Genomic DNA, 26,944 nt, shown 5'->3' on the forward strand with positions numbered 1-26,944 from the left:
TCTTTTTGAAAAAGAATGTGGTGTGGAGTGCGCTAATCAGCAGCTGCTGGCACAGGGTTGTCAAGCCCTAAATCAACCATATAGGAAAAAGGCGGGGATGTGCCAGCGCTGGCTGTACCAATGATAAGTCAAGACGGTTCTCAAAAATTTATACAAATTTAATAAAATTAAAGACAATAATACACAATAAAATATCTATTGTATTGATGATAAAAGCTGAATCATCAGCATATAGTCAATGTGCACAATTAAAGGTCACAGGGATATTTTGCGTGATTTTTTAGCATGATTTTTAATGGAAAATTCCTATATGTAACGGCTGACAAATATTATATTACCATCCTGGTTGGTGTTACGTCCAAGAACAGGTGACTCGGCAGTCCTAGGTATGCCCTATACTTCCAAGGGCTCAGGCTTCCCACTGGTATGGTCTTCCTCCTTAGCTGGAATTTTAGGAACAAAGCAGATATCCCATAGATAAATCCAGGTGTTGGAGGAACGTGGGTGGGGGATGGACAGGTCACTGGTGGACTGGATGGTGGACTGAACTGGATGGTGTCAGCCCGGACACCATGTGATCCCGGAACATAAAACCAATGTGTTTCTCAAAATAAAAAAACAGTTTCTTTTATTCCAAATACTGTAATACTGCCTCCCATAGAATCCTAATATATGAATGATATACGCATAAGACGGTTCTCATGTTTTAAGTTGTTTAAATGTTTTATTAGCTAACTAATCCACAGCTGAATCGTTTGAGCAATTAAGCTCCCGAGGAAGCCGGAGGCACATCCGGGAAAACGCGTTGAGCTGCCCTATTCATACCTGCTGACACCATCCAGTTCAGTCCACCAGTGACCTGTCCATCCCTCACCCACGTTCCTCCAACACATGGATTCATCTATGGGATATCTGCTTTGTTCCTAAAATTCCAGCTAAGGAGGAAGACCATACCAGTGGGAAGCCTGAGCCCTTGGAAATATAGGGCATACCTAGGACTGCCGAGTCACCTGTTCTCAAATGTGCAAATTGACACCCAAAAACATGATGAAAACTCATGCCGACCGTTTCACGTGTCAAACATTTCCGTTATGACCTTTTTCTTGTATCGATTATTTTCCGGTCACCCTAATTACTGTCGACCTTATGATTCATACCCAAGTATACATTTTTTTTTATTAATAAATATACTTTTTCAAGAAAGCTGGTATAATGGAGCTAAAACCTGCATAATAAATGCTCTGAAACAAAAGGAGAAGACAACCATATGGTACATACAGCACCTCCTTAATTATATACTTTTTCCACAGATCTCGATGACACAAGCGCTCTAGTTAACTAGCTGAGGCACATTTACAGAGATTCCAGTGTCGTTTAATCAGAGGTCTGTAGCAGCTCATGCAGAGCAGAGACACTTTAAACCCTGTGTGTTTTTCTGTCCTCCCTCTGTGTAACTAGAGGTGAAAGGAAGGGCTGGGAGCCAGCAGTAATAATACTCTGTGAGAACTCTCTCACTCCCCCATGGGGACATCAATACATGTTATTTAGATGAAGGATTGCTTTGTATAACAAGTCAACAACAAGAAAAATGATTTAGGAATACAAGCAAGATGCAGGAGATGCTGGATTTAAACAAGCACATTCATTTATAAACCATGGATTTAACATCCAGCTGAACAATACTGAAAGGCGCATGCTGATATGAATGCAACTGGAATTATTTACTAACAGCAAACATCTATTGCTGTGGGCACGCAGACATATATCTTACAGCAAAACGGTTGCACCCTCTTGTGCTTCCCAGTAAAAAGCTGCACACTTATACTAGAGTAGACCTGTCATGTAAAAAAGGAGCATTTGCTTTTTTTAAATGTATTTTTTTTTTAATGAGCTCTTATTGAGGAAAATATACAATGCTAACAGTGCAACAGTGTAGTCCTTTGGTTCCCAAACTTGTTTGAATCATGGCGCCCTAGTGCATAGCTGCCTACCCTCCTGCATTCTGCAGGAGACTCCCTGAAATAGCAGCAATCTCCCTCTCTCCCTCATTAGTCTAGCAATCTCCCTCATTTTACCTAGCCCACATTACACTGTTACATTTTGGGGGAAAAAAGGAATGAGAGAGATACATTTATATTGAATCATCAGCACCACTTCCCAGCACTTTACCAAGTATTTTAGCTCTTACTAACTGTTTTGGGGCTCATCTACATTTGGATATAAGTCATTTTAAAAGATTCCCCTCAGATGTAGCAGTACACACCCACGCTTCTAGGTGCCACGTTCACAATCTCTCTTCACAATCTCTCCATATATGGAACAAGACACGCCCTTTGGGTGGAGCATGACACGCCCCCTCAATACCAAACTCGTTTTCAAAAGTAGGCAAGTATGGCCCTATAATATCCGAATATTTTTCACAGCACCCCCTAGGACAAACATTTTAGAATAAAATATAAAATTAAACAAAATGTAAAATTAAATTAAATGTGTCTGTTTCATGTTTAGGTTCCATTACTGTATGCGGTGAGAGACAGGGTTTGCTTTTATTTGTGCACATATTTTATGATTGTCAGTGACTATCATAAAATATTTATTGTTCCGCCACTGATCCAGTTTACTGGATAAATCTATAATTGCAGGTGTCATGGCCAGTCTTCTCACAGAGAACACTGGGCCTGACCGATCGCTCAGTGCCACATCTTTGTGCTGAGCGATCTGAGCAATCTAGCATACATGTCTTCAGTTTAGTGAGCGCTTGTAGATACAAACGCGGCCTGTGCTGTACAGAGATCTCTCTGATTTCAGATGCATCTCTTGCACCAGGGTAGAGCTGGCGAAAGGGGATGGTGACTTTTTGATGGCTAGTAGCCAAAGGGATACGGTCATTTGGTCTATAGTATGTTGGTTGACAAGCATTGGGTCGACACCATTAGGTTAACATGGTGATAGATTGACAGGTTGTTAGGTCAACACAAGCATTAGGTCGACAGTCAAAAGGTCGCCATGGTTTTTTTCACTGTTTTTTGAGCCGACTTGACGACAGGCAGTATGTGACGACAGGCAGTAAAATAGTGTGCCGAGCGCAGCGAGGCACCATGCCCGAAGCATGATGAGCAATGCAAGGGGATGCGGTGCACTGCAAACTGTATCCATGTCGACTGTGTCAACATTTGAGTAAAAAAAACAGTGAAAACCCCCATGTTGACCTTTTGACTGTCGACCTAGACCATGTTGACCTAATGCTTGTGTTGACCTAATGTCCTGTCAACCTAGAACCCTGTCGATCTTGACCCATGTTGACCTAATGGTGTCGACCTAATGCTTGTCGACCAACATACTGTGGACCAAACGATCCCAACCCTAGCCAAACTCATCAATAGGATCTTCATGGGTGACACATGGTGGATTATCTGAATTTGTGCATGTAATAGGGGTGTGACTGCAGCCGAGTTGTGTGAGTCTGCCCCATTGTGAACACTATACAGACTATACAGACAATAAAGAACAAAACCAATGATCCCTATGTCTGGGGTACAAGCAGCAAAATAAGATGGCACAGCTTGCTGAGGTTTGTAGTTCCACCAAATCAGGGGACTTTTTGGTTGCCCAATACTAATACTTGGTTGCTTAATACTGATATTTGTTATCAATATAGACAATGCAGATGTCACTACAATCTGATCATTGCACAGAACATACCTAGTGGGAGCATCACCACATAGCACAACTGGCAGATTAAGAGAGATTAATGGGCTCAAGCTGCAAGGAAGGCTTAATATGGCTGTAGAGGAGAGGGGGTTAAATAATACAAACCTGTAAATTGACTTCACACGGAAGATCAATACTGTTTCCTGAAGAACCCCTTCCTCCTATAAGGAAAATAAATGTCTTGAGTGATTTAGTGATACATTAACATAGTTGATATAAAAATATTGAGCACAAACAATGTATGGGGATATTTATCAAGCTGATGGGTACGTGATGCAACAGTAGCCAAGGAAAGTTACAGAACAATATATTGATATATAAGAGTAAGCACACCAACAAATCACATGAAAAATGGCCACATTGCAGGCTGCAGTGTTATGCTCATGGTCCAGGCTAGACTCAGGTAGGTATGTTTATGTAGGGATGTGCACCGGCTACTTTTTGGGTTTTGGGGTCTGATTACCTTGAGGTTTTGGGTTCTAATGGGTTTTGGCAAAACACTTCCTAAGTATTTTGTGTTTGGATTTTTTGGGTTTTGGGTTCTGATTTTTTTTGTTAAAAAAGCATAAAAACTGCTAAAATCGCAGAATTATTATTATTATTATTTTGCTCCTATGCTATATTAACCTCAATAACATTCATCTCCACTCATTTCCAGTCTATTCTGAACACCTCACACCTCACAATATTGTTTTTAAGGCAAAAGGTTGCACCGAGGTAGCTGGATAGCTATGCTAAGCCACTCAAGAATGCGGCACAAACACGTGGCTCATGTAAGAGTGGCACTGCAGTGGTAGATATGGCAGTACTAGGCACCAGACAGGTAGATAAGACAGTACTAGGCACAAGACAGGTAGATACGTCAGCAATACTAGTATTGTGCACCAGCAGAATTTATAATAATTAATTTTATTATTAGGTACTGCTTGGCAGTGAAACTCAGTGGCACACGTCAATGCACCAGCAGCATGGAATTATTTTTACAGTCCCACACAGCACAAGTATTATTTTTTAATTAAATTAGATATAGCAGCCTAGTATGTAGTTGTACTACTAAGTAGGTACACTTAGGCAGTAACACTGCCAGTGGCAACAGTGGACTGAGTAAATAATACTGGCAACCTCTATTCACAGTATTCAGTGCAGGCAGCACCAGTGGACTATATTTAATTCAATTAATTAAGTATTAATAATATAGCAGCCTAGTAGGTAAAGAAAATAAGGTACTCTTTACCTAGAACGGCGCCCACGATTGAAATCGCGGGATCGCGGGTAAAATCGCGGCAATCGCGGTAATCGCGGGTAAATCGCGGGTACATCAAAATCGGGTACCCGCGATTACCGCGATTTTCCCATAGGGAACAATGTTAAAAAGGCAGATTGACCGCGATTTTAGCGTTAAATGCCTCAATGCCCGCGATTTTTACATAGGAAACAATGTTAAATGGTCCACAGAGCCCTAATAGTCCCCCTGAATTGTTAAATGGCCCCCACAATTTTTAACGCCACCCCACGATCAACGTGAACCCGAAGCGTGGCGAGCGCAGCGAGCCCGCGAGGGGCGGCGGTACGCGTCCTACGACCTTTTCATGCCCTACTATCCACGTCGGCGTGGAGTTGAGAATAGAATAGTGTGGCGAGCGCAGCGAGCCACCGAGCCCGAAGCGTGGCGAGCGCAGCGAGCCCCGCGAGGGGACGCGGATACCTTCACAGGTAAACGCGTCCCTTCGCGGGCTTCACAGGTGTCCGCGTCGCCACGGACACCTGTGAAGCCCGCGAGGGGACGCGTTTACCTGTGAAGGTATCCGCGTCCCCTCGCGGGGCTCGCTGCGCTCGCCACGCTTCGGGCTCGGTGGCTCGCTGCGCTCGCCACACTATTCTATTCTCAACTCCACGCCGACGTGGATAGTAGGGCATGAAAAGGTCGTAGGACGCGTACCGCCGCCCCTCGCGGGGCTCGCTGCGCTCGCCACGCTTCGGGTTCACGTTGATCGTGGGGTGGCGTTAAAAATTTTGGGGGCCATTTAAGACTTCAGGGGGACTATTTGGGCTCTGTGGCCCATTTAACATTGTTTCCTATGTCAAAATCGCGGTCATTGAGGCATTTAACGGTAAAATCGCGGTCAATCTGCCTTTTAACATTGTTTCCTATGGGAAATCGCGGGCATCGCGTCGCGGGCATCGCGGGTACATTTATGGCCGGCCGCGACGCGACCGACGCGATTTTTCAGGTTTAACATGGTTTTCAATGGGAAAATCGCGGGCATCGCGTCGGTCGCGTCGCGGGTAGCCATAAATGTACCCGCGATGCCCGCGACGGGCGCCGTTCTAGGTAAAGAGTACCGAAAATAAACTACTAGGTAGGTAGGCAGGCAGGCAGTAGCACTGTCATTGGTCACCACTAAAGGTAGTTATATTACACACCACCAGTAGCTTTATGCAGTGCACCAGCAGAATTTATAATAATTAATTTTATATTCGGTACTGCTTGGTAGTGGCACTCAGTGGCACATGTCAGTGCACCAGCAGCATGGAATTATTTTTTACAGTCCCACACAGCACAAGTATTATTTTTTAATTCAATTAGATATAGCAGCCTAGTATGTACTAGGTAGGTACACTAGGTAGGCAGTAGCACTGCCAGTGGCAACAGTGGACTGAGTAACTAAATAATACTGGCAGATTCAGTGCAGGCAGCGCCAGTGGACTATATATATATATATATATATATATATATATATATATATTATAATTAATTATTAATATAATATATAATATTAGGTAGAGCACAGCACCAGAGGTAGGGCCCAGCACAGAGGAGACAGCAGTACTACAAGTACACAGTTAAGGTGCGTACACACGGGGGTGATTTTGTGTAATATCGCGGGAAATATGGTCGCTAAGCGATCATATTGCCCGCGATTGGAGTGTGCACCGGCGATATATCGCCGGGTGCGCGCTCCCGTTTTTACCCCTGTAGTGATCGCTGGTCGCAGGAACATGCTCCTGCGACCAGCTGATTTCCACCGCCGGTCTCCCCCCCGGCAGTTCCTTTTTCATCAGCGACCATCTCTGGTCGCTGATGAAAAGGAGAAACTGAGCAATATATTGCTCAGCCATATATTGCTCAGCCATATATGGCTGAGCAATATATCTCCCCCGTGTGTACGGGGCTTTAGACTGTCCTCCTTGCTAGGGAGAGCCCACCCTAAGCAGAGAGGAGAACAGAGTACACAGCAGCACTGAGGGAGACAGCCCCAGCGAATAAAATAATTACAGCACAGCACACCAGAGGTAGACCGCACAGAGGAGACAGTAGTACTACAAGTACACAGTTAGACAGACTACACAGCAGCACTGAGAGACAGCCCCAGCGAATAAAAAATATTGCGTTCAAGGTCAAGCTCAAGTTTAAGCCCCAGCAGCAGCACCAACACACCCTCTCCCAACCCACTACTAGATTGGAGTGAAGATGGCGGGCGCAGCAGCCACTTTTAAAGCCTTGCGAAATCCGGCGCCGGGAGATGACGTTCTGACCACGCGGACGAACCCGAGTCAGGCGGGAATCTCCGAGCGCTGCTTGGAACCGGGCTCATAATGATGAAGTTCGTGGGGGCTCGGATCTCTGGAATCCGAGTCTGCACATCTCTAATGTATAGTTAACTTTACTTTCAATAATGACCAAAAATTGCATTATTCTATACATAAACTAATCATATTCCACTAAGCCATACATTTCCCACTAAACCAGTTGCTCAATGTAATTCTGTGTAATTCATATACTCTATCAATTTATTGGCGATGCATGTTTATCCTTCACTTAATTATATTGATCTAAAAATGAATATGTAATGATGCAAAGCTATCTTCTAACCATTCTGTGTGTTCACTTTATCTGCTCACAGTCCTCATCCTTCTCCCCTCATTTTATCCCCCTGTTTATTTTTAATACTTTACTAAGTTATCTCTATCCTTTCTGTTTTTGCTCTCCTTTACCCTTTATTTTAGTTTTCCTCTTATCTCTTTTTATTTGCCCTTCTGTTGATATGCCCTTCCACTTACTCTCCTTCCTGTCCGTCTGGTCTTCCACGGTAGAGTCTAGATCCCCTTCAGTTTTGATTACAGGATGTGATGTTCAGTGAGGGCGGAAGTTGTTAGATGCCCTCACAATGTTTTGTATTTTATCTGTAATTCATGTAGGTGTAGGTTATTTTGATTTATTTTAGCTGCATTGTGCCCTCGCGGGCTCACTATGCTTGCACGGTGGCTCGCTTCGCTTGCCACAGATTTATATTTCCCCTCCAGGTATACATGGACCCAGGGCATAATGTGAAAATTGTCAAAACTGAAGGGGATCTAGACACTACTGGTATTTCCGCTTACTCTCCTTTCTGTTCCTCTGGTCTTACTCTCCTTCCTGTCCCTCTGCCATTTCTCTTAAGCTGGAGCCATACATTGCTGTAAGGGAGAACATGGGTGATGACTAGATTTTGACTGCCTGCAGTCAAAATGTAGTCAGGCGACAGCGATGTGTGGGACCGCACATCGCCAGGGGCCATACACATGTAGTAATCCGTGCTCAATTTCAAAGCAGTCAAGTCAGATTGCTTAGAAATGGGGCCGAAATCATGCCTTAACTCTCCATCCTGACATTTCTCTCACTATCCTTATTACAAATCTTACCTTACTCTTCTTCCCTCTGTCCCTCTTACCTTTCTTTAGGTTACCTAATGTGCTTCTTCCCTTGTGCTTATGCTCCTCTCCATCCTACTTGCTTTCCGTTTTCATTTCTTTCACTCTCCTCACTCAGCCCTCTCTCTTCTAACTCTCCCCTTCTTCTCTCTTCAGACAGCAACTTTGTCCTTGGCAATGCCCAGCTGCCTCACTCTTACCCTGTGGTATATTGCTCAGATGGGTTTTGTGAACTCACTGGCTTTGCCCGTGCAGAGGTCATGCAGAGGTCATGCACTTGCACATTTCTGTATGGTGCAGACACCGGGGAGCAGATCCAACAGTGTATCCAGAAAGCACTGAATGATAAACAAGAGCTTAAGGCTGAGTTGCTGCTTTACAGGAAAAATGGTGAGTATATGTCTAATTCATCTCAGCAGAATTATTTATTTTATAGACCTATTTATTGCTCAATATAATGTTCCTTTAAAGTTTATCCATCTTTATAGAGTGAGTTGGATCAATTTTTATGGCAACATGAATTGACAAAAAAAAATTTGATAAAAAAAAATGTTGACCTCATGGAATCCTGTCTGAAAGACATGGTGAGTGTTATTTATGGAAAGGTGGAGCAAACAATAGAAAGTAGATCAATAAATTTTAAAACAAAATTTTCACCAAGTATATTATACACCAAATATACATAAAACAAACACAATATAGTTTGGCTGAGTTAATTGAATTCCATCAAGGATAACCACTATCCCAGTTAAGAGTGGTTTCCTCACACTCCACATGAACAAGTAACAAGCAGTAAAACTACACCTATAAAAATCAGAATCAGAATCAACTTTATTGGCCATGTATACTCGCGTACACTAGGATTTTTTTGTGGATTACGGTGCAGCTACAAGCAAGGGGAACACAAGATCGGATGAGACATACAAGACATTTCAACTTTTTCGCATACATACAGTGTGTGTTTTACATTTCAGTGGAAGGCAAGCACGGTTGGATGTTACTATTTGCATTAGGTTGTAATAGATTGTTTAATTGGCGGATAGCTTTCGGAAAGAAGTTTCTCGCGGTTCTTGATGATTTGGCAGAGATCAACCTGAAGCATCTGTCCGATGGGAGCATGTCAAATAGGTTGTGGCCAGGGTGAAGCTTGTCTGCCGCGATCTTCACCGCACGATTCTTTATCCTAGCTGAGTGCAGTTCCTGTACGGGGGGAGGCCAGCCCCAATGATCTTCTCTGCTGTCCTCACCACCCTTTGCAGTCTGCGTTTGTCGGTAGTGTTTATGTTGGGGCCCCATTTGAGGTTGCAGGATATTTTTGTTCCTAGGAACTTGAAGGTCTCGACCTGTGGTACCTCGCTGTTGAAGATGACTAGTGGAGCCACGATGTTCGGTTTCCTTCTGAAGTCTACCACCATTTCAACTGTCTTGGTGGGGTTCAGGTCAAGGCTGTTCGAGGAGCACCATTTGGTTAGCCGCTCCACCTCTCTTCTGTATGCGGTCTCGTCCCCTTCTTCAATTAGGCCAATGACTGTGGTGTCGTCTGCAAATTTTATGATTTTTACTGGCTGCTCAGCCGAGGAGAAGTTATTGGTGTAGAGGGAGAAGAGCAGGGGGGAGAGGACACATCCCTGGGGCGCACCAGTGCTGATCGTGAGTGAGGTCGACGTGTAGGCTCCAGCTTTCATCACCTGTTCCCTAGCTGTTAGGAAGTTCACAATCCAGAAGCATGTTGGTTCTGGGACTCCTAGAGCAAGAAGTTTGGACTGCAGGATAAAGGGGGAGATTGTGTTGAACGACGAGCCGATGAATAGGACTCTCTCCTAGGTGCTAGGGCGATCTAGGTGTTGCAGGATGTAGTGTAGCCCTGGGTTTATTGCATCCTCAATGCTTCTGTTCATGCGGTAGGCAAACTGTAAAGGGTCTAGGTGGGGGTTTGTCACTTCTCTCAGGTGCCCCAGTACTAGTCTTTCGAGTACTTTCATGGCCACTGATGTCAGGGCAGATGGCCTGTAGTCTTTTGCAGGTGACTTATTGGGCAAATGACACTGAATAAACATGCATTGATTAGATAACTTTCATAAGGAATAGGAAAAGCAGATTTCAGTAATCTTGAAGCTTGGTCATAAATTTAATACAGAGAAGGGAGACTGGGGGTGAAATTTACTAAAATGTGTATTCTACTTCACATGTGATGTTGCTATGGGCAACCAATCAGATCCTGTCTACTATCATCTAGAGGGTGCTAAATAAATAAGAAGTAGATTCTGATAGCAACATCACATGTGAAGTAGAATACACATCTTAGTAAATTTCCCCCTGGATGGCTGAAATACAATGTCTAATATGACAGTCAAAATGTATGAACATGGCCAAAAGATAGACACAAGCAATATATCGACATGGCAATGGTCAACACATGAATCGGTCAATCAGTTTTTCACGATTTTCTTAATTTTTTTAAACATTTTCATAATTTACCACCCATGTGGACTCAGATTGGGAACAGTGAAGAGTGTCAAGTGCAGCGATGCGATTGTGACTATGGGGGTTATTTAGACCTGATTGGTGGCAGCAATTATGGAACGATTGCCACGCGTACGGATTGTAGCACACATGCAAAGCCATTCCGTGAAAACATCCAGTGTATTTTCTAATTCACAAGTTGATTGACAGGAAGCTGGCATTCTGGGAGTGTCAGCAAAACCCCAGGCGTTCCCAAGCGGTTTCAGGGAGGATCAGTGACGTCAGCTCCGGCCCCTATCAGCCTGTTTCTATCGCACAGGCAGAGCAGGTTCTGGGTTATGCACAGACTGCATGCACTGGAGAAATCATTAGATGGTGAGGGGGTGCAAATCGATTTGCAGCTAGACCCCGCACTCCGATATTTTGGCAAGCTATTCACAGGCTTGTAATGGTCAGGTTTTCACTATGGTGGAGCAGTATCTATCTGATCACAGGGTGCTGCTAAATCATGCTGCAGTGATCAGGTCTGAGTGACCCCCTATGTACGATTTTGCCTACAGTATGTATGATTTGGGCTATATATATATATATATAATTTGGGCTATATATATTATTTGGGCTACGTATGATTTGGGCAATGTATGAGATTTGGGCTACATGTATACATATAGCCCAAATCATACATAGCCCAAATCATACATAGCCCAAATCATACATAGCCCAAATCATACATAGCCCAAATCATACATAGCTAAATCATATATATAGCCCAAATCATATGATTTTGGCTATATATATATATATGATTTGGTCTACATATATTATTTGGGCTATATATATTATTTGGGCTACGTATGATTTGGGCCATGTATGAGATTTGGGCTACATGTATACATATAGCCCAAAAAATATATATAGCCCAAATCATACATAGCCCAAATCATACATAGCTAAATCATGCATAGCTAAATCATATATGTAGACCAATTCATATATGTAGCCCAAATCATATGATTTTGGCTATATATATGATTTGGGCTACATATATTATTTGGGCTACATATGATTTGGGCTATATATATTATTTGGGCTACATATGATTTGGGCCATGTATGAGATTTGGGCTACATGTATACATATAGCCCAAATAATATATATAGCCCAAATCATACATAGCTAAATCATATATGTAGCCCAAATCATATGATTTTGGATATATATATATATATGATTTGGGCTACATATGATTTGGGCTATATATATATTATTTGGGCTACGTACGATATGGACTATTTACGATTTTGACTTGACTATACTATAGAATGTACATTTTCCAGTCAAATTTGTGCATCACAAGCTGTATGATATGTACTATTTTATCTACCTGTACAGTTTGGACTATATAGTCCATAGTGGTAATTCATAGTGTTCATTCTAGCACCCACCATCTTTGAAAACCCATGCAGTTCCTTTTCCCTGCCTGGAGTGTCGCTGTCTGCTGTGGTGTTTTTAGCACAGATCTGGTTTGCATAACAGTGCTGCTATACAGACCAAACTGCTAGAAGTACTGCAGCAGACAGCGACACTCCAGGTAGGGAATAGGAACTGCATGGGTTTTCAAAGATGGCAGGTGCTAGAATGAACACTATTTCATATTACACTGTGTGTATGTCCCTTAAGACTTATGTGAAAAATGTGTCTTTCTTTGTCGATCCAAGTGTTATGCTTATGTATTTGTGTACTATATTGCATGTAATGTTATCCTCAGGTTGTGGGCAAACAGCACTGCTCCCTGTATCAGGTCCTGTCTGACTCGGGCAGCACTAGGCATTTTTACATTGACTTGCAGTTTAGTCACACAAATTAACAATTGAATGCAAAAAAGTGCTTAACACGACTGCACTGACTAATTTGATATGCAATACTTGTACAGCTTGGTACAGTCCCTGGTACAGATTAAGTGCTGTTCTCTGGGAAGATATTAAAAATGCATGTAATGAATAATAAATAAAAATAGCACAAAGGAATGAATGGAACAAAAATGAAAGTAAAATATTCTTGTTTCTCAGGAGAAATACAGTCTGGGAAGGCAAAACGTGTTTTGTCCAATGGACACCCCTTTGATGAAGTCCATTGTATTACTGTATTTTGAATGATTATTTATCAGTGCTACTTTCCTACCATAACTTTTTAGCCTCTTATTTTTGTGCTATTTTATTACCTGCTATGTTTGTCAGTATTTGAAATGCCCTGGAGCCTTAATCCATTGAGATACTGGAGGATGTATTGTGCTTACAGGAGTCCTAGGCAGTGCCGTCTTTCGCATTGGGCTTAATGGGCAGTCCAATAATTCTAGGGACAACACCCCTAGTTGGAAAACAGCACATACCCTGGGAGCTGCTGCGGAGGCGGGTGGTGGGCAGTGGGGTTAGGGCAGCATCGGCTGGAAGCTTGTATCTTTATATGCAGGGTGGTGGGAAGCGCTGCTGATTTTGAAAAGACTGGCCGGACGTTGATTGACTGAATTCTTTCAGCCAATCAGCGTCCGGACTGTCTTTTCAAAATCAGCATGCTTCTCGCCTGGCAAATAGCCCTACAAGCTCGCGGCTGCCGCTGCACGGACCCCGCTGTCCATAGGTAGGTGGGGCCATGCTAATGTTTTGCCCATGCCACGGCCCCCCGCCAATGTTAAGATGGCCCTGGTTCTAGGGTACTTCCAGAAGTGTGTCATTCTCCTGGACATCCCAGGCAAGTATCCTGTTGATAGATTCAGTTGAGTTCCTATTTTGCAGGCTCAAAATTCTGGTGCTTGCTGGATGTTGTTCCCATCAAAAATGAGAAAGGGGAGGTGGTTCTGTTCCTAGTTTCATACAAAGACATCACGGATGCAAAGTCCCGGGCTGGAACAGAGAGCTGGAAAGAGTCAGGTACAAGTAGAGCTTTTCTAGATTCTGTGTAATTCATGTTTTTGTCGAGTCTTTACGAGAAGCGGTATATGACAAACTTGGTTGATGTCTGCATCTTCTCTTGGCAGGGAGAGGGGAGCGGCAAACTCGTGCTACAGGAAAAGGTTTTAATGCCAACCGAAGGCGAAGCCGTGCTGTACTTTACCACCTCTCAGGCCATCTGCAGAGACCAAATAAAGCCAAAGCTAAACTTGGAAAGGTTAGTACTGTTGTTATCTCTATATGGATATCTGGAGACGTGACACAACTAATGGCAGCTACAGGTATACAGCCCTTTGGTTGCAGTCCATTAACCATTTGAGTGCCAAGTGAATTTGTCAAAATAGGTGTGAAATTGCCACATAAACATTGCATTCATCACAATGACCTGTAATGTTACCTTATATACTAAATATAATCCTTTTTTTACACAATATGTTGAACATCTATGACAGAGATTTTGGCACTCAAAGGGTTAATCAAGGTTTATTTCTGCCCGTTGTGATGCAGCATGGCCATGTATAGGTATAAGGACCACAAAACACATAGACAATACGCTGCTGATTAAAAACAATGATTAGTCAATACAGACATTGTTAAGCTACACATGTAGAAAACTGTGTAATGAATGGCTCTTAGGGCCTGATTCCAAGACATAATGACGATGTTGTACGCAGTAGTGCAATCTATTGCTACATTGGATAAGTTGCACTGTGCATGTGCTGCGTTTGTCTTGCTATGGGGGCCCACAGTGAGCATTTATTCTCAAAGTGAGTAACATGTAGGGATCATTGGTGGATGGTAATGGGGGATGGCCACTCAAATCCAGACGTGTTGTGACTATTTCGGGGACATGTCACAGCTTGCAACTGCAATCTTGCATGTAGATAAAATAGCTCCGATGGCCATGCTGCTGCATGGCCATTGGGTTACTCAAAAGATCGATTATCGACTGATGTGTGTCCTATGGTTGCATCTACACAAGCAGTGGGTCTCTGGCACCTCCAGTGGGCGTTTTAATACAAATATCAATGCATTGTGCCCATTTCTGAATCAGGCCCTTAATCATTTTGATTACTCTTTATTACATCTTTTTTTTTTTTTTTAGAGTGTTTTTGGTGAGACGCCCCGTGTTCCAGAGTATAAAGTAGTCTCCATGCGTAAGTCTCCTTTCATACTCCTGCATTACGGACACTTTAAAGCCTGCTGGGACTGTCTGATCCTTCTTGCCACCCTCTATGTAGCAGTGACAGTCCCTTACAGTGTCTGCTTAAGTGCCGGGAAAGAGGAAGGCACCCAGAGTCCACGCAGCCCGCCCAGTGCATGTGATCTCGCGGTGGAAATCCTCTTCATACTAGGTAATTATGGGCTGTGGCAATGGCACCCACAGCATTATTTCACAAATGCACAAAAGTTATGCTGGATAGTTCAAGACTTGCTTATGTGAGAGACAAAGGAGTCTGTTTAGTAAGCTTTGGAATGAGAGAAAGTGGATGGAAATAAAGTACCAGCTAATCTGCTCCAAACTATGATGTTACAGGCTATGGCCTAATTGTGCATGGATCGCTAATTACAGAAAAAGCAGCGGTCTGTGATCAAAAATTTGCGCCCAGACAAAAGATAACCGACCGTTGCGAAATTGCAAATGCATCGCAAATAGTGATCCATTTGCAGATCCAGTCGTAAACACGGAACCATCAAACAGCTTTTTTCCATCTGCACCAGTGTAGGGCTTCCACTAATCTGTTAAAGAACCAGGCTGGAAATGATCATCGCTGATGTCCGGGACCCACCCAAAAAACACCCGGGCAAGCCTGCGCTCTCACAAACACACTCAGGCAATGCCATGTATTCACTCCTAAACACTGGGTTCCTGCCAAACTGTAACTACTCTGTGACTTCTCTGTGTACAGATATGTATTTGCCAATTGCTGCCGCGCATGTGCAATTCAAACTCTGCATACACGCAGTCATTCCATAATCGAACGGATTGTGAATTCTCTGATTATCGAATCATGCGGAATGAGGCCCAATGTGTGAAAAATGACAGTTGGGGGCTGACTGGCTGGTACTTTATCTCCTGCACTTATCTCTCTCCAAGGCTTAGTACATAGACTCCAAAATCTGGTTGCAGTGTATGCAATAATAAACAATAAAGTGATATCTGTCATACGTTGTGTTTTAGAAAATGGAATTCATAGTACATTTTATGTTCTTTTCATACCAAATGTTATTTATTAACAGTTTCTTATATAGCGCAGCAGATTCCGTTGCGCTTTACAATAGTAGACAGTGGTACAACAAGCTGGGTAACAACAGACAGAAATGGAGGTAGGAGGGCCCTGCTGCAAGCTTACAATCTATAGGGATATAGGGGGGAAACACAAGGACAGGCACCAGTAATAGCATAGATTGTAGGTCCAGAAGGGAAGCTATATAATACATAAGTGCCTCAGAGGGTTATGCGTGTGGAACTTAAATATGATAGGCTTGCCTGAAGAGGTGAATTTTCAGGGAACGCTTGACAGTTTGGAGGCTAGCTGAGAGTCTTATTTTGCATGGAAGGGCATTCCATAGGGTGGGCGCAGCCTGATGAAAGTCCTGTAATAGTGAATGGTACGTTTTAGATTATTTTCATACCAAATGTTATGTGCCAGATTGCATATCTACATAACTGTTCTGTAGGAAGCCACTATCTGGTATACATACTCTCAAAGCATTAAGAAAAGTGTTCTTGGTTAAAATGTTGCAACAGTAATCTGGCAATAGTCATATAGGGAGAGGGCAGGGATAAGCAATGTCTTTTTAAGAAGTGTTAGGAGAGAAGGTGACATGATACAGAGGTTAAAATTAATATAATGGGCCTGAGATAATGGGCTAGAGTCAGAGCCGGCCTTATCCAATTTGATTTCTGTTGGTGCCCCCTAGCAGGTCGACCTTTAATCATGTCGATCTAATGGTGTCGACCTAGTTGCTGTCAATCCAACAATCCAAACCCCTGAATAAGGCTCAAAGCCAACTAAAGACTAAAGTTGTGCTGTGGGAAAAGAGTTCTCAGCCAGAGTATGGATAATACAGTCAGTCAGCAGCTTCATCAGGGAGAAAGCTGCTAAACACTATTAGAGCATTTGCTTAAAAGAGCTGTGGTGAATTTCCAAAAAGGAAATGTCCTAAAACCTGATGCTGCCGTTATGTCAGGGACTTAACAGGAAGACCTCTCGGAGGTGTTTTCCACTTTCCAAGCTTTGGTGGCATTTGGTTCCATCATTGCACATAATAACGGTAGGCTGCTGTTTTTATAATCCCTATAGAATATAAAGCACTATACAGTGGCTTAAATGGGATAGCTATTGATATCCAGTAACTGAATCTTGCACAGGAACAGCCTCTGCTACCTGCTTGTGTTCTCCAGCTGATAGATTACAGCAGGGGTAGCCAACTCCGGTCCTCAAGAGCTACCAACAGTTCACGTTTTCCAGCTCACCTCGCAGGTGCACAGGAGCACTCATTACTGACTAACACATTTTAAAAGATCCACAGGTGGAGCTAAATGCTTCACTTGTGATTCTGTGAGGAGACATGGAAAACGTTAACTGTTGGTAGCTCTCGAGGACTGGAGTTGGCTACCCCTGGATAACAGTATGTCATTTCACACAACAACCGTTCTAACAGCCTGATCTTCCATTGGTTAACAGATATCATTTTGAATTTCCGTACAACATTTGTCAGTCAGTCCGGACAGGTGGTATTCTCTTCACGTCTCATCTTCCTCCATTACATCAGGACATGGTTCCTGTTGGATCTTCTGGCTGCCCTCCCCGTGGATCTGCTATATAGCTTTAAAGTCAATATAGTGAGTGTATACTTTTCCAGTGTCTCCTGAGTTGTATATGATTTATTTCTTTCAGCACAAAAAGCCGCTTATTACATGCTCCCATTTTCTGACCTATCCTATTTAAAAATGTGATTATGCGCCCTGCCAGTGCATGCACAGGATAAAGGTGAGTCCAACAATGAAGGATGATCAGTTACAACCTTGATGCGTTAAGGGCTCGAAACGCGTCAAGCTTGTAACTGATCTTCCTTCATTGTTGGACTCACCTTTATCCTGTGCATGCAATTTGGAGCCTGGCACTGGACTGCTTTCCTGCCCCTTTCCACCATCCCGCAGGCTCCAATTGCTCCTCAGGTTAAGAAGTTGGTCCACTCTTGTATATATTTCTCTTTACACTTTTTACTATTTTGTACACATTATTTTATCTCAGCGCCTGAAGTCCAGCACAAAATAGTTTTTTCACGGACAATGCCAGACAGTTGGGGGGAACATTTTTCCTACACTAGAACGATTAGATGGGCAAAAATCAAACATGTTTGATTTTCCCAACTAATTGGCTAGACCAGGTGTTCCCAAACTTTTGTGAATCCCGGCACCCCCGAGCATCAGAATTTTTTTCACGGCACCATCAGGCCAAAGGTTTTTCATTGAGAAAGCCGCCATATCCCCTCGCAACTATATGACGGTATGTGTCACGAAGACACCTCCCCTCGCATGTGCCCGCAGCTGGAAAAATCACTAGATGGTAGACGACCATCAAATGATTTCTCCAGGGCTCGCAAATAGGGTATGGGTAAAACCCGGACCAGGACAAAACCCCCGGACCGCCGGACCAGACATCAAACTCTGCAGTTTGTAGCTTGTAGCGTCGGTCTGGGGGGTGTCCTGTCTGGGGGTGTCCTGTCCGGGGGGGGGCTGCCTGTCACACCTGTCACCAGGTAGAGGAGGACGGGTAGAATAAAGTCTCCCTGTATGGTCCGGGCATGTAGCAAAAACCGGACAGTCCGGACCACTAGGGGGGGCTGTAATCTCCCCTCCCCTATGTCCCTGGTGATAGCTATCACAGGGACCCCCCGGACAAGACACCCCCCCAACAGGACACCCCCGGGCCGGACCCTACAAGCTCCGGACTGCAGATTTTGATGTCCTGTCCGGTGGTCCGGAGTCTTGTCCGGGTCCGGTTTTTACATAGTCCCTCGCAAATATGTCAGTGGAGACTGACTTATATTTGCGGGCTTCCAGACGATGACATGACCTCAGCCGCCCGCCTCCGGCACATCTCATCCCGTCTGCATATCATGGGCGACACCCATCCCAGCCGCCGCATGCTCCTGGCCCGCACCACCCCGTGCGAATGCCTCGGCGACATGCGCAAAAACTATTATAAACACTGAAAAAATCATCGGCCCTCTGAATACTATAATGATGACGTGTATGTTAGACTAAAGTATTTTATGATGAATGGTGCAAATTATATCAGTGTATGATATGTTCTAACTATTGCTTCCTTGGTAATGGCTCAGCACCTTATATAGGGCCTGATTCACACCTGCTTACTAGGCAGCTTATATTCAGAGCCTTGCGAGCAGGTTAACACCACCCTGGCGAACGCACGCCCTCTCTCCTTACTTTTGGATCATTTCAGGTTACTCACTGACTTGAATTGCTAGAAAAATGGGGTATACTAAAACTTTGACCAGTTGTGTAGAGTAGTGACAATATTTGTATTCAGTATATCATATAGCAAAGCATTTCATTGTAACTACATATCAGTAGCTTTTGTTTTCTAATTTTATTCTATTTTCTGCTTTCTAAAAGTATTTTGCGGCTCACCTTCTGAAGACTGTACGCCTACTGCGCCTGCTGCGGCTCCTCCCACGGTTGGACTGGTATTCCCAGTACAGTGCGGTCGTCCTCAGCTTCCTGATGGTTGTCTTTGCTCTCCTTGCACACTGGGTTGCCTGTATCTGGTATTTCATTGGTCAGAGAGAAATTAAAAGTAATCAGTCAGAGGTGCCAGAGATTGGTAAGCCCGCATGGTCTGTTATTATTTTATTCGGGGAGAGGGAGGTGAGAGGGAGAACTTAAATGTATATCATAAGTGCTTTCTACCTGCCTTGCTGCATCAGGGGTCAGAAACAAGTACATCAGAGGTACCATTGGGTACCCAGATTGCCCACTTTTCTGTGGAAGTAGGTACATTCAGAAGGTTGGTCTCCTCTTGCATCCCACAAATGTATGTCTTTCTGTGCCAAGCCAAAACTTCCATAGGCATAGCTTATTCCCAAGTCCTTTGGTTACAAATTATACTGCCAAATGTAATAGCCTATGAGTTTGGCGGCCCTGTGGGATGCCGGACAAACTCAGAGGTTTTTTTTAAAGGTGCAATCATTTACAAGACATAGTTTTCCCTTGTAAAAAAAACTCCAGGATCGGCTGAACTCAGAGGCTATTGCTGTATAAGCACTTATTTTCACGAGGCTTGATTTTCGCGAGCCTGCCGTAATCGCGACAATTTAAGCCTCGCGAAATATATTTGCAAAAGGGTTCATATAAAATTCGCAAAAGTTTCAGCTCCCAAAATCACTGAAATCTTCATTTTCGCGAAAATTACGGCTCGCGAAAATAAGTGCTTATACAGTACATTTGGTTCCACATCTTTAAAACATTATGTATTATATTTTTCATATCTGTGGAAACTGAACGATAAAGGAAATCAATGAAATAAATGCTGAAAAATTGTTAAGGGTTCTTGTGTGTTAAAGTTGAAAACCCATATTCTATTTCATACCCGTCCCCTGCCACCCAGTCAATCACACACCAAAATGTTCCTTTATTTTGCATCCTAGAGCATCCTTCATGCAAACTGCTCCCCTACTCATAATAACAAATGTAAGAGCTACGGTACTACTTCTATGAAGGGAATTCAATTGCCGGCAAAGGGGGCGTGTTGACATTGCTGTGGCATTTAAATGCCAGCAACAGCAGCCCAACTCTCATCCCTTACCCAGGCTGATTCAATCCCCTATTCGCTCAAAGGTGCTTTTTACCCTATGGAGTATCTAACAGTTTTGAGCGAGATCCTGGTGCTGTAAAGTGCATTAGGTGTCATGCGGATGTGGCTGGGGAAATTTGTTCAGCATCAATTGAAGTGTTTTGCACATATTTGTTCAATATCTTTGTAATATTCTGTACTTCACAGTACTTCAGTTTTATGGGAGACCATTCACAATCATTTCAAGATATATGTTATTTCATTGTAAAATAAAATATTAACAGTAAGTGTAAGTAACTTTAGTTTGCAAGAATCTATCATGTGCAAGCTTTCTTTCATTTAGGAAATATGATTACCTACAGTAGCAACAGCTAATGGGTGATATGCAAGCCTTCCATTACCACAGGAACATGGTAAAGTCAAAAGATTTCACTTATACAGTGATGGGCGAGCCAGCTCCTGCTCTGAGTTTTCGGAGTTTTCCAAAGTCTACAAATTGCAATATCAGAAAACATATCCTGTTACTGGATATATTGATGTCTGCAAATTCTCCCCTGGTGCATCTACTTGAAAGGAATTGGGTGCTGTTACTAGGTGACAGCCTTAGTTTCTAGATCAAAGAAAGTTTGCAGGGGTTCCAGACAGCTGACTAGTCTAGTCAGACAGTCAATACAGTAGGTTAACACCAAAAAGTTAGACATGCATTAGATAGACATTAACAAAAGTTAGACATGTATGTATGTATGTATATGACATCTAAGCTAAAGAGAATTGCATCTACCAGACTGAACATGTCAAGTGGTCTCAATGCTGAACCCATTAATACAGCTCTGGCCAGTCAGAGAGTCCTTTGGGTACAGCATTCATAATAAATGTATATGATGGACAAATAATAAGGGTGCATCTACAGGTACTAATGGTTTGGAAGCTGCTAGAGGCTCTATTGACTAATTTAAATGCTTTTTCGGTACTTGTGTAATATCTGGGCGACCGATTTTTTCATTGTATTGCATCGCATCCCATCGCATGCAATATAGTGGCATACAATTCATGCGATGCGATTTTTAATTGTAAAGACCCGATTTTTAATTGTATAGTCACCCATGGGTGATTTCATACCACCACTATCCAACTACACATGGAGTTGATTTTATATAGTGTGGCGAGCGCAGCGAGCCACCGAGCCTGAAGCGTAGCGAGCGGACGCAGAATACATGTAAAGTAATGCGCGTCGGCTCGCCACGCTTCGGGCTCGGTGGCTCGCTGCGCTCTCCACACTATATAAAATCAACTCCATGCGTAGTTGGATAGTGGGGGTATGAAATCACCCATGGGTGACTGTACAATTAAAAATCGGGTCTTTACAATGATAAATCGCATCGCATGCCTTAAGTAGTGGCATGCGATGAAAAAAAAAAATCGGGCGCCCAGATAATACACAAGTACCGCTTTTTCTGTAACATAATGTAATAGGCCAGCAGTATCCGCTTCTTTAAACTACATTTTTCTAATATGTTTTTTGGGGGCCACTGTGAGCCCTAATCTCCAAAAGTGAACAACAAAAAAAAGGACAACTTCAGGTGAAAATAGTGTGAGAACTACTGGAGGCCTTGCAGGACTCTATTTGAAATGTCACCATGTGAAATGTCTAACAGGCTCAGGATGCCAGCAGTCCGGGTGAGGCATCACCAGGAAGGTTAGGGTGAGGCTGCGGCTAGAAGATAGGGTTTGGATGTGGAGAGGGGATAGAGTTAGGATGTGGAAGGGTGAGTAGGGTTAGGCATGAGGAGGGAGAGTTAGGTTTAGGGTTAGGGAAGGAATATTTACGAAACTTGCGCCAGAAACCTTGGAAGACACTGCAGCCACTAGGAGCATTTTATTTACATTGTATCATGTCAACAAATCATCCATGTAGATATTGGGAATCTGGACATGATGAGCCTACGAACATGCAGCATGTTGGGAGTTCTACCATGTTGATTATTCCTATCCAACCCTATGTACTGTACTAAGCCTTGGAGAGGAGATAAAGTGAACGGAGAGGAAGTACCAGCCAATCAACTTCTGTCATTATTCAAATACAGCCAATAATGTGGCAGTTAGGAGCTGATTGGATGGTTCTCTGCCTCTGTCCATTTTATCTCTCTCTCAATAGTAGTAGATATACACTCATCACATTATGGAGTATATGTGTGGAGGGAAGGGGTTGCCCTGTCCCGCTGTGTGTCACGATTCACAGCTCTTTTTGTAGATGCTAACCAACTAGTCACCTCTCTTGACTCTCAGGGTCTAGATGCACCAAACAAAAAATGCTGTAAAAACCCTGTTTTTTCATATGCAGAAAAGCCCCACCGCTGGGGCATCGCTGCGGAGGGTTACGCCAGTTCTAGATGGAGTAACCTCATAGAAGCCTATGGGCTTCCCTTCGCGACCCCCACCCCCCTGTGTCTGGACAGTCTCCTGCTGTGCTGCCCAGACCAGTGATCGCAGGGAGGAGGAAACGGAACCTTGGCAGCCGGGTAAGGGTCCAGGGAGGGAGGGGGGACCCGCTGCACATTGCCGGCCACTACGCAAAGGACAGCTCTTAATGCATTAATAATCGCATATGTTAGTGCATATGCGATTATTAACAATGTGAATACCGGCGATGTGGGGCGGAGGATGTTAGAGACTCCCGCCCTCAGTCTAATGAATATAGAGATTTGGTTGACTTGCATACAAAGGAGAGTTAAATACTGAAGCATCGTGTTCTGTCTTATGTCCTCATGGCAACAGCTGTAGACAAGGTACTGTGCCAGCTATGGGTGGGATAGGTGTGTCTGCTGCCAGCTTTCCAGGGAAACATACATTTCTGTCTGATCAGGCACCCCTGTGTGATATTTCTTCCAAAATGTTATTGTTATTATGTTTACTCATATACTGCACAAAATAGTTTCTGGAGGGATAAGGAGGAGTATTCCCCTGAGAATTACCTCAGAGTGGGAGATAATGCAATTTTCATTCGAAATGAGTGGATTTTTGTCTCTTTTAGTGGTATTTCCTCCCAAGAAGCCAGCCTTTTTTTCTATTCAATCTTACTAGGGCAAAAGAGCTGGTTTTTAATGCAGGTTTTTTCTTTCTATGTATAACAGTTTAGAATGAAATATGATATAATAAAATATTTTAAAGTGCTCTTTGATTGAACACCAGTCCTTTTGAGGTTATTTTACCTAGCATAGTTCTGTGGGGTGGGAATTCCAGGTATTCCCACTTCTAGGACTTGTAGCTAAAGCATCCTTTATTATTTTTCAGGTTGGCTTCAAGACTTGGCACGGCGTTTGGAAACCCCCTATTACATAGGAAGAAAAAACATCACCCGACATTTGACCACATTAAACAATCAGAGTGAGGATGCCTCCAATGAGACAAGCCTGGTGTTACTAGGAGGACCCTCCCCCAGAAGCTCCTATATCACTTCCTTGTACTTTGCACTCAGCAGCCTGACTAGTGTTGGCTTTGGGAATGTATCGGCCAACACAGACACAGAGAAGATCTTCTCCATCTGTATTATGCTAATTGGAGGTATGCTGCTAATCCGTTATACCATGCATACATTGGCGAGCACTGATTAGTACAGCACATAATACAATCGTTCATTCCTCTTCAAAATAATGTCCTGGGATACACATTTTTACTCTCATAGGTTAATTATGTACATTGTTTCTCTGATAGGTACTGTTAATCATAAAAGGTCATGTGCAACATACAGTAGATCATACAACTCCCCATATACCAGGCTTTTGTCACGTTTGACCGGTGTGGCTGTTCACAGGTGCCACCCTCAGCATGTGCAGATTGTTAGCCACCATTTTGAATCTCAGTGGTCCTTATTGTTTTGGCTACTTCAGTGCTAAATCAGCATCTTCCTTCATTCTTACTGTTTGACACTCCCAGTGACACTACAGCCATCCAGGATGGATCAGGCAATGCTGAGTAGGCTAGGCGTAACCCCTAAGTAGATCATTAGCATGTATGTAAGATTACACACACCATTCCTGCCCAAGCACAATCGCTCATCATGAGTGGCAGGTGTGGAAAATTGGCTTCCGTTGACAAAAACAGTCATGTGCTGGTCCATGTGGTCATTTTGGGGGTCACAAGTCAAGTGGGGGTGCCAGACAGAGCAGGGTGCATGCAGATGCTTCTGAAGAGATTGACAGTGACTTTGGCTGGCAGCAGCAATGGGCTGCAGTGCAGCCAGCCAGGACTTGAGTACAGACAGATGTTACACCGGTGGACAGGATATAGGACTGATGAGTTGAGGCTGAGCTGCTGGAGGTAATTGAACTCGGGGGGAGGATAGACTGTGAACAGGAGAGCTGAAGTGCAGGGTGCACTTAGAGATGGTCATAATTTGTAAGTAGCACTCCTACTGTGTGGTCATAATGTGTAAGTGCACTACTACTGTGTGGGCGTAATGTGTGTAAAGAGAAGTACTGTGTGGGCATAATGTGTAAGAGGCACTGCTAATGTATGGGCGTTTCGTGTACATTTTCTCACTGGGTGCTAGTAGGCATGGAGCTGAACCTGTTATATACCTACCTTAGCAGTAAGTTGACCGTCTGTTTCAATATTTTTCCTTCTCCTCTTTAGCTCTGCAGTCTGCTGAGACCAAAGACTGGGCAGAGAGACAAGAGTGAGAGGTGGAGGCTTGGAGAGGAGAAGTAAATATAGAGTAATAGAGAAAAAGGGGTGGGGCTTCATGGATTAGAAGGGTTAGAGTCTCAAACAGGAGGGAGGAACTAGAGGCATCCTCACATATTCCATTGGTGGCAGTGTGTCATGGACAGCTCAGCACACAGCTGCTGCCATACAGTACTTGCCTATCCTCCTGGAAACTGCAGGAGGCTCATGATTTGTAGGGTAGTCTGGCACAGCCCTGGAAGGGTAGGTGACTTTCCTGCATCCTGCCTGTTTCCTAGTAAAGCGTCAGGATGATGATGATAAAAACAGGGAAAACTCAACAAAGGCAACATTGTAAACGGACAGGGCTAAAAGTGGGAATGACAGGACAGTGTGGCCGCACCCCTGACGTTTCCCGCTGCTTCTCCACTCCACGTATTACTTGGTGCGTACGTGTGATTCTTGCCATTGGATTGATAGATAACTCAGTATGCAGAACTGGCTGTGACAGGAGCCAGATGCTGCATGTAATGTTGCACTGCAGCATCTGAGTCCTGTCACCAAAGAAGAGTCCGTACTTCGGTGTCACTGACTCTTCCATGGTGATGCCACTGTGTTATATACCACTTTATGGATCTACATATTTTAGAAAATGACACATGATGCTAACAAATCATCATCAATCATTATACTGTCCAATAACTACACAATGGAAATACAATGACTGAAAGATATAAATATAAGCTATACTATTTATTTGCACCTTTTGCACAGTGCTCTTCACTAGAGTATTTGGCACTTTTAGGTGCAGATTGTTTCTCAATTTTTAATATTGATACTTTCAGGAATAAGGGTCAAGACAATGAGCAGAACCTCTGGTTTACCACTCCAGACAGTATAAGTTAGCCAAAGTCTCTCAAAAGCTCTGTAAGGGGTTACATGATGTCGGACACCTACTGCATGTGGAGATGGTGTGTTGGTAGGAGAGTGATTTGTACACACTTTTATACACCCAGTAAAAATTCACAGTATTTTGTGGTACAGAGATGTATAGTGAAGACTTCCATTTGCTAAAAACACTTGCTCGATACTGTATTGTTTTATCACTGTTGACATACATGCAAGAATCAGCTATTTGACACCTTTTAAGTACCTCCAATACTTCCCTTATCAAAGCCTTGTAAACTGGCCAATAACAGCCTTGTATGCTGTCCTGCTATCTGTACCACTTTTTTGCCTCCAAATTGACATTTCTAATTGAATTTAGCATTTCTTGGGTTCACACATTGCCAAGTTGTAGGCAGGTTTTGCTTATGCATCAAACTCAGTTGAACCCTAAAGGTGCCCATACATGAGCTGATTTGGGCCGATTGCAATGAATCGGGCCGTGAAATCGGCTCGGTTTGATGTCCTCTCAGGTCCGATGCGCGGTCCCGTGCGCATCGGACCCGAGCAGGTGGTCCAACCTGCTGGCCATCCGACCACCCATCCTGTGATCTCCCTCCGGTGCAGCAGACCCGCTGACTTAATGCCCAGCACCACAGGGACCCCGTTGCCCGCCCCATGGACCCCCGTGCAGCGGACCCGCTGACTTAATGCCAGGCACCACAGGGAAACGCTGCCCGCCCCACGGAACCCCCA

At 43.6% G+C, this 26,944-nt stretch overlaps 1 protein-coding gene across 2 annotated transcripts in view; it reads left to right on the forward strand.

Annotated features, from left to right (window-relative positions):
- Window positions 1–26,944, forward strand: part of KCNH3 (potassium voltage-gated channel subfamily H member 3) — a 60,563-nt gene that overhangs the window by 10,755 nt on the left and 22,864 nt on the right. For both annotated transcript variants that reach the window (XM_083169110.1, XM_083169111.1), the window contains exons 3-9: window positions 8,560–8,793; window positions 13,659–13,793; window positions 13,901–14,031; window positions 14,920–15,169; window positions 17,507–17,664; window positions 19,465–19,672; window positions 23,933–24,202. In XM_083169110.1, coding sequence (XP_083025236.1) covers window positions 8,560–8,793; window positions 13,659–13,793; window positions 13,901–14,031; window positions 14,920–15,169; window positions 17,507–17,664; window positions 19,465–19,672; window positions 23,933–24,202 — 1,386 coding nt within the window. The remainder of the gene's footprint in view (window positions 1–8,559; window positions 8,794–13,658; window positions 13,794–13,900; window positions 14,032–14,919; window positions 15,170–17,506; window positions 17,665–19,464; window positions 19,673–23,932; window positions 24,203–26,944) is intronic.

Source organism: Crinia signifera, chromosome 2 (assembly GCF_055691185.1).
Source record: "Crinia signifera chromosome 2, ASM5569118v1, whole genome shotgun sequence".
In the NCBI taxonomy this organism is placed as follows: domain Eukaryota; kingdom Metazoa; phylum Chordata; class Amphibia; order Anura; family Myobatrachidae; genus Crinia; species Crinia signifera.